We start from the raw sequence: 8,473 nt of genomic DNA, 5'->3' as shown, positions 1-8,473 counted from the left end.
AGAATTTTGCAAGACCAATGACTTATTCATTGCAAATACCTTTTTTCAACAACATAAATGGCGGCTATACATGTGGACTTTACCAAATGGAATACACAGGAATCAGATCAACTACATCTGTGGAAAGAAGCGATGGAGAAGCTCAGTATCTTCAGCCAGAACAAGGCCAGGAGCTGACTGTGGAACAGACCATCAGCTGCTCATATGCAAATTCAAGTTGAAGTTGAAGACAGTTAAAACAAGTCCAGGAGAGCCAAAATTTGACCTTGATTATATCCCACATGAATTTAGAAACCATCTGAAGAATAGATTTGAAGCACTGAATACCAGTGACCGAAAACCATATGAATTGTGGGATGACATCAAGAACATCATACACAAAGAAAGCAAAAGATCATTAAAAAGACAGGAAAGGAAGAAAAGACCAAAATGGATGTCAGAAGAAATTCTGAAACTTGCCCTTCAATGGAGAGTAGCTAAAGCCAATGGAAGAAATGACCAGATAAAAGAGCTGAACAGAAGATACTAAAGAGCAGCTCAAGAAGATAAAGTCAATTATTATAATGAAATGTGCAGAGACCTGGAGTTCAAAAACCAAAAGGGAAGAACATGCTTGGCATTCTTCAAGCTGAAAGAACTGAAGAAAAAATTCAAGCCTCAAGTTGCAATATTGAAAGATTCTGTGGGCAAAATATTGAATGATGCAGGAAACATCAAAAGAAGATGGATGGAATTACAGTCACTGTACCAAAAAGAATTGGTTGATTTTCATCCATTTCAGGAGGTGGCATATGATCAAGAACCAATGGTATTGAAGGAAGAAGTTGAAGCTGCACTGAAGGAGTGGGCAAAAAGCAAGGCTCTAGGAATTGACGGAATACCCAATGAGATGTTTCAACAAATGGATGCCGTGCTGCAGGTACTTGCTCATCTATGCTAAGAAATTTGGAAGATAGCTACCTGGCCAACTGACTGGAAGAGATCCATATTTGTACTCATTCCAAAGAAAGGTGATCCCACAGAATGTGGAAATTATTGAACAATATCATTAATACCACATGCAAGTAAAATTTTACTGAATTCAGAAAGCATTGCACCAATATATTGATAAAGAACTTCCAGAAATGCAAGCTGGATTCGAAGAGGACGTGAAACAAGGGATATCATTATTGATGTCAGATGGATGTTGGCTGAAAGCAAAGAATATCAGAAAGATGTTTACTTGAATTTTATTGACTATGCAAAGGCACGGACTGTGTGGGTCATAACAAATTATGGTTAACATTGAAAAGAATGGGAATTCCAGAACACTTAATTGTGCTCATGAGGAACCTGTACATAGACAAGGAAGCTGTCATTCTAACAGAACAAGGGGATACTGCATAGTTTCAGATCAGGAAGGGAGTGCGTCATGGTGGTACGCTTTCACCATACTTATTCAATCTACACGCTGAGCAAATAATCCAAGAAGCTGGACTACATGTAGAAGAACTTGGCATCAGAATAAGAGGAAGAGTCATTAACAACCTGCAATATGCACATGACACAACCTTGCTTGCTGAAAATGAAGATGACTGAAGCACTTACTGATGTAGATTAAATACTACAGCCTGCAGTATGGATTACACCTCAACATAAAGCAAAAGTTCTCACAACTGGACTAATAAGCAGCATCATGATAAGTGGAGAGAAGAGTGAAGTTGTCAAAGACTTCATATTACTTGGTTCCACAAACAACACCAGTGAAAGCAGCAGTCAAACAATCAGATGACGTATTGCATTGGGAAAATCTGCTGCGAAAGACCTCTTTCAAGTGCTGAAGACAGAGATGTCTCTTTGAAGGCTAAGATGCGCCTAATTCAAGCCATGTGTTTTCAATCACCTCATATGCATATGAAAGCTGGACAGTGAGGAAGAAAGACCAAAGAAGAGTTGATGCTTTTGAGTTGTGGTATTAGTGAAGAATACTGAAAGTACCATGGATTGCCAGAAGAATGAACAAATCTGCCTTGGAAGAAGTGCAGCTACAATGCCCCTTGGAAGCAAGAATAGCCAGACTTCGTCTCACCTACTTTGGTCATCTTGTGAGAAGTGACTATTCCCTGGAGAAGGGTGTCAGGCTTGGTAAAGTGGAAGGTCAGCAGAAAAGGGAAGGTCCTTAATGAAATGGATTGATACAGTGGCTGCAGTGCTGGGCTCAAGTATAGCAAGGATTGAGGTTGGCACAGGACCGGGCAGTGTTTTGTTCTGTTGTACATGGGGTCATTATGAGTTTGAGCCGACTTGACAGCACCGAGCGACAGCAGAGCTATAAGGGCATGAAGGGAGCCTGGGTGACATAAGCAGTTTGCATTTGGCTGCTAACCGAAAGATTGGTTGTTCAGACCCATCCAGCAGAGCCATAGAAGAAAAGCCTGACTGTTTGCTTCCATAAAGATTACAGCCAGGAAAACCCTATGGAGCAGTTCTACTCTGTATGGCATGGGGTTGCCATGTGTTGGTGACCAACTCAGTAGTAGCTAACAAAAACATAAAGGAGTGAGAGTCTCCAGGATGAGAAATGTCACGGGAGTTCTGGACTTGGAGGTGCTTGAAGTAAACAGGCAAAAAGGTCAAGGTTTTTCATTAGTTCTGGTGTTAGCTGCTACTTTGACATGAATTTCTTTCTACAGAAAGTCAGGAATAGCTCTAAATGAAATACATAACAGCTACAGATTGTGTCTTAGAAGAATATGTAATGACTTTGGGAAAAATCATGGGACAATGCTTAAAATGGAAGAAGAAAAAGCTATGAAGCCCCAAGCATATGATCCCAAGTGTTTTTTAAGGGTATAGTGAACTTTTTTTCTCATAGTTCTGTATGTTTTCTGCAGTAAAAATGTATGATATGTATAACCCCTCAAAGGGTGATATAAAATTTCAGAGTAGCAAAATAATGGTGTGGACATTTTTGAGCATAAATCTTTGTTCATATTTCAGAAATAATTCCTTCTCATAGTTTCCTAGAAGAAAGTTGTTTATGTCAAAGGGCATAAATGACACAACTCTGTTTCTTTTCCTATAGAACAGAAATTGTCTTCCAGGGTATTATGTTTGAGACACTGAAAATGATATGATCCTGAGTAATAAGATTATTTGTTTATAGAATTGGAATTGTGTTATAAATAAAAGCCTCGCCCCCCCCCCCATTCCATAGGGGAGCAAGGTACTCTTTGCTTTGTACTTAGTATGTTACTTATATGTGTTCCTTTCTCTTTAGAAATCTCCATCCATATTGGAATTTTACCAAGAACTTGGATTACCGCCAAAGCAGAAAATTAAAATCTTTCATGTGACAGATAACGCTGTAATTAAACCAGGTAATCTGAGGTCGGGGAGAGGAGGGAGGTAAAAATACCCAGATATGTTATTTGTTTAATGTCAGCCCCTTCAATAAAGCTGAATTCAAAATACAAAGACCCAAACATTTGTTTTTAAATATAAAACTGTATCTGATTTAATCACTAGGGACAAATAAGTCTTTCTTTTTTAAGTGGGAAAGCTGGAGAGAACACTTTGTTTTCCATGAGAGAGGGAGGAGCACTTTTGTTTATAATGTAGATAGAGTTTTGCATTTGGATAAGCCATTACAAATAAATACACTAACTTTTAAAAGCAATATTCAGTGTTTGCAGGCTGAGATTCTATTACGTATAGAATAATTAAGACTCTTGCTTAGATAGAACTTGAGAAAATAGAGCCTGCAAAAGGAGAGTGACCAACTGTAGTAGCACAATGTAAAGATTCTTACTTAAAAATTACAAAATACCTAATCTGTAGAATGTCAAATAAGATTTGGCATATTATTATGCTGATTGAAATAGTTAACAAAATACAGAATTTTGATGTCTTTGAACTTCAAAAGAGCTCCTTGATTTTTTGAACTTGAATTCTAACCAGAAGACAGTAAAGGTTGTTTCAAGATTTGGTATTTAAATATCTGACCTGAATTTCTTGAAGTTAAATACAATTGCAATGTTGTTGTTGTTGTTATGTGCCATCGAGTCGACCCCGACTCATAGCGACTCCTCCTTGGGTTGCCAACGCAGTATCACTACAGAAGTAGGTTGCCCAACAGAGGGTCAACCTTTATAAAATCTAGAATTAAAAGTATTTTTTGAAGTGCAAGTTTTACAACTTTAAGGTAAAGTAAATGAAATTAAACTAAAGTATAAAAATTTGTAGAAGTCTGGGGATCAGTAGATATTATAGTGATTTATAATGGGCATATTCTGCTTTAAATATAAAGAAAAGTATTTCTAAAATAATTTGGTTGCACAGAAAGTTTGTTTTGAAGCAGTTACTCCTTGGTATTGTTAGCCTATCTAACTTTCTTGAACCCTTTGTTCATGGGTAGGATAACAGTAAAAATTGAGTCCACATTAATTTTTGCTGTCGGTCAAATCACGAAATTGTTCTTTTTGTTGGCCAAAAATGGTCAAATATTTTAGGTTGTCCAGCCTCATAGATGTTAGACCACTTTTAATCTTCCCCTATTTTTTCTTGTTTCAAAGTTTTTCTCAGCCCATGCAAATCCAGATTTGCTCCTGCCTTAAAGGAGTCGGTCTACCTGCTGAAATCCTACAGTGCTTTACTGGCTGCAGTAAACAAAGAAAAACCTCTTTCAGTTACATTCCATAATATGTTTGGTTCCTTTTTTTTTTTTTTTTTCCTTTAAAAGAATCTCTTACTTGATGAGTCAGAATTGACTCAAGGGCAGTGGGTTATTTGATGATATTAATATTAGTGTTGAGTCTTCATTTAGGTAGTACATTTCTTAAGGTCAGGGTCATGTCTTATACTTTTGCATCACTAGCTGTACATACGGTAAAAGCCCTAGAAATGTTTGTTGATTAATTGCCAAATTAAATTACTATTATAAATGCTGTTAATTCCAAATTTATATGAACAAAATATTGTAAAAGACTTTGACTTTGTCACAAAAAGTATTTTAAATATTTCTCAAATCCATTTAAAGTAAGATTTCATTTTTATGGAACTTAATTTTGGCAACATTACTTTAAAAGAGGCAGGGTTATCTATAATGTTAGGTCTTTTGTTTTGTTTTGTTTTTTGACTGTTGATTTATTCATTTGTTAAATGAATTCACACATGCAAAGTGCATGCCAAAGGGGCAAGGAGGCCACATCTTCTGACCTCCTCTAACCTCACAAGAGGAAGACAGAATCATCATCAGTAGCCCAAGGCCTATTCCTGCAAGGCCAGACATGCTGCCTCCCTCCAGCCCTTTCACCAACCCTGACACCAACCATTCCTCCTGCAGCACTCACCACCTTTCTTCTGGATTCGATAATTCACCGTAGTGGCCACACAGAACTCACAGATTATGGGGTTTATTAGGGAAGCACCAGGCTACAATTCAAGTTAAAGAACAACGCTCAGTCTCTCTCAGCCAACAGTCTCTCATGGTCTGTCTCCCAGTAGTGCATGTCCCTTGGTGTCTCTCTCGGAATGCGTGTCTCTTGCATCTCTTTCCCAGCAGCGCATGTCTCTCAGGAGTGCATGTCTCTCAGGAGCGCGTTTCTCTCAACAGCATGTTCTCAGCCAGCAGCCAGAGAGAGCCTTCTGCCACTAGGAGGCCTCCTTTTGAGCCTGGTAGAGCGGCCAAACTAGCCAATCATAACATCAGAATTCTAAACACCTGAGAGAGAGCGAACCTCCCAGAACATTACTTTGTGCCACTCCCAACAGAAATACCCCAGGTGGATAACTTTCACAATCAGGAGCTTCTCAGTTGCTCACGGCAAATTGCACCATGGAGTTTATAAAGGCTTACGACTAGAAAAGCCATACCAGGTAATTTACTATGCCGCAGTGCACAAACAGATGTCTTTTCTGTAGTCAGTTTCCAATGGATGTTGCCAGAATAAATGTCCAATGGAGGTATGTGTGTGTATTTTCAGATGCCCAGTTGACATAGTTTTCTCCTGTCTTCTGTTATATGGCTTTGTGTAATTCTGAAAGACAACTCTTCAGTATTTCAAGAAGCAAGATACTTGTCTGAAATTTAAGTCTTGAACATCAATAACAAAAATTTTTTAACTAACATCCTTTGAAAAGAATTAGAAGTAGCTAAGCAAAGAAAGACAAAATGCATAGGATCTGTAACTAATTGTACTAAACATAGTATGACAATTCAGTTCATCTCTGGCAACTCCTAGTAGGCAAAGTCATCTCCAAAATATGCCTCATTTCTAAGAGATGTTGTTGTTGTTATTTGCTGTCGAGTTGGCCCTGACTCATAGCGACCCCTCCTTGGGTTAGATAGGCCTTGGTTAACTTCTACCATCTTCAAGATCTTCTTTCACTCAAGAGAAGAATATGGCAGCCAGGAAATGGTGAAGGAAAACATGGAGTTTATTTATACTGAGAATATGGACTATTCTCAGTTAGTCTTAGTAAACTAGATGATATTTGTAAGGCATATAGTCTAGGGATCCCCAGAAAGAATGGGTATGCATTGAAATATTTTGAAATAAACATGAAGATTCAGCAATTAGACACTTAAAACACTGTTCCTGTTCTCCAGTTTTCTCTCCCTTTACATTTCAGACACTGTTGCCATCATTCTCTCATTGTCCTCACTCAGAGCCTAGGTCTGCATTATGACCTTTGCAGACCTACACACACTTATGTTTGGAGGTGCCATCACATCTATCAACCATATCCAAATGCTCCCACATCCCACATTAATAAATAACTATACCAAAAACCCACTGCCATGGAGTCAATGACAACTCATGACAACCCTTTCAGGACAGAAACTGCACCATGGAGTTTCCAAGGCTGTAAATCTTTATGGAAACAGCCTGCCTCATCTTCCTCCTGTTGAGCAGCTGATATGTTTGAACCACCAGCCTTTTAGTTAGCAGCTGAATACTTTAACCACTGTGCCACAAGAGCTCCATATAACTAACTATATAAGAGCTGAAATGAGTCATTATTGCTGCATTAACATGCTACCCTTTTTAGACATTTAATTAAACATGTATTAATACAGAATATTTTCCTTTCATATTTTAAGAACAATGAATTTCTTTACAGTCAAACTTTTTCAAAGGCTTTGATCATATTGCATATATCCCTGTAATGCCTGAAGGGTGAAACAGTTGTTCAAACCTTGAATGATCACATTCCCTTCTCCCCCTCCTTCCCAGCCCCCTGCCTTCTTCATGGGTACCCCCCCACACCAACATCAAGGCAGAGTAGGAGAAGCACATATCTGCTCATATCTGTACAATGGGATAATTCCCTCTTTGCATCATTTTTTTGAAGAGTTAAATGAGATAATGTAAGGACCAATAAATGTAGACCAATGAAGCATTCCTCCTTCCTGATGTCACTCACATCCACCCTCTCCAGACCAGTTTCATGGCCATCCCACAAGCCCTCAACCCTGCAGGCCAACCCTTACAAACCTTGCTGACTCCTGACTGCCACTGCTCTCCAGGCTAGCCCACCATGGTCAGAGTGGGCTGATTTACCTGCAGATTTACCTTCCTAAACCATTGGCTTAAGTATCTCCTTGAGTAAATGGATACATATAAACTTTCTGTTTGCCATTCATCATCTGATTTACTTCACTCATTCTTTGCTTGATATATCTTTATCCAACTTTTGATTTTTAGTCTATTTTTGTCTTTGTCTCTAAGGTGTGTCTTTTGTAGACAGCATATTTATGGGTTTTGTTTTCTTATCCACTCTGCAGCTCTCCGTCTCTTGAGTGGTGTGTTTAATCCATTAACATCCAGTGTAATTATTGACAAGTAGGAATTGTTTGCTGTCATTTTGTTGTGTTTTCATGGTGTCCCTGCTTTCTTTATTCCATATTATTTTCTGTGCTGAGCTCATTATGTTTATGAATTGTGTTATCGTTTCCTTTGTTGCTGTTGTTTTAGTACCTGCTGAATATTTGTGCTTGTCCTCTTTTTTATTGTGATGGGAAAGTTTATCATTTTTCTTTGAGGTTATTCTGTGATTTATAATTTTCTCCCCAAGATTAGAACAGTCCATTCTATCTTGCAACTCTCTTGACTTCCTCACCCTTTAGAAGTTCTATAAATACATAGTATTTTCCCTCTTTTTTGTTTTTGTAGTGGTCCTCACTTGCAATTGATGTCTCTGGTTCCCTGTTTACAATCATGTAAGCTTATTTTACTTTGGATATGTCCATAGCTGTGGCTTCTGGGTTATATCATCTTATGTATTAATGGTTGGTTGTTATTTGCTACTTTTGGTTCTCTGTTCAAAGGACTCCCTTTAGTATCTCTTGTAAGGTTGGTCTGGTTTTAACAAATTCCCCTAATTTCTGCTTATCTGCAAATCTCCTAATTTCACCATCATATTTGAGGGACAGTTTTGCTGGGTATATAATTCTTGGTTGAAAATTTTTCTCTTTCAGGGTTTTATATAT

The 8,473-nt window shown here is 38.1% G+C and overlaps 1 protein-coding gene across 1 annotated transcript in view; it reads left to right on the top strand.

Moving 5' to 3' along the window:
• MRPL3 (mitochondrial ribosomal protein L3) overlaps window positions 1–8,473 on the top strand; it is a 61,196-nt gene that overhangs the window by 20,340 nt on the left and 32,383 nt on the right. The window contains exon 5 of the mRNA XM_007936871.1: window positions 3,260–3,359. Within this exon, the coding sequence (XP_007935062.1) occupies window positions 3,260–3,359 (100 nt within the window). The remainder of the gene's footprint in view (window positions 1–3,259; window positions 3,360–8,473) is intronic.

This window comes from Orycteropus afer, unplaced genomic scaffold (genome assembly GCF_000298275.1).
Source record: "Orycteropus afer afer isolate SDZICR_OR568_19922 unplaced genomic scaffold, OryAfe1.0 scaffold00003, whole genome shotgun sequence".
In the NCBI taxonomy this organism is placed as follows: Eukaryota; Metazoa; Chordata; class Mammalia; order Tubulidentata; family Orycteropodidae; genus Orycteropus; species Orycteropus afer.
Note: the sequence above shows the minus strand (reverse complement) of the source record. Positions and strands in the feature narration are given on the sequence as shown.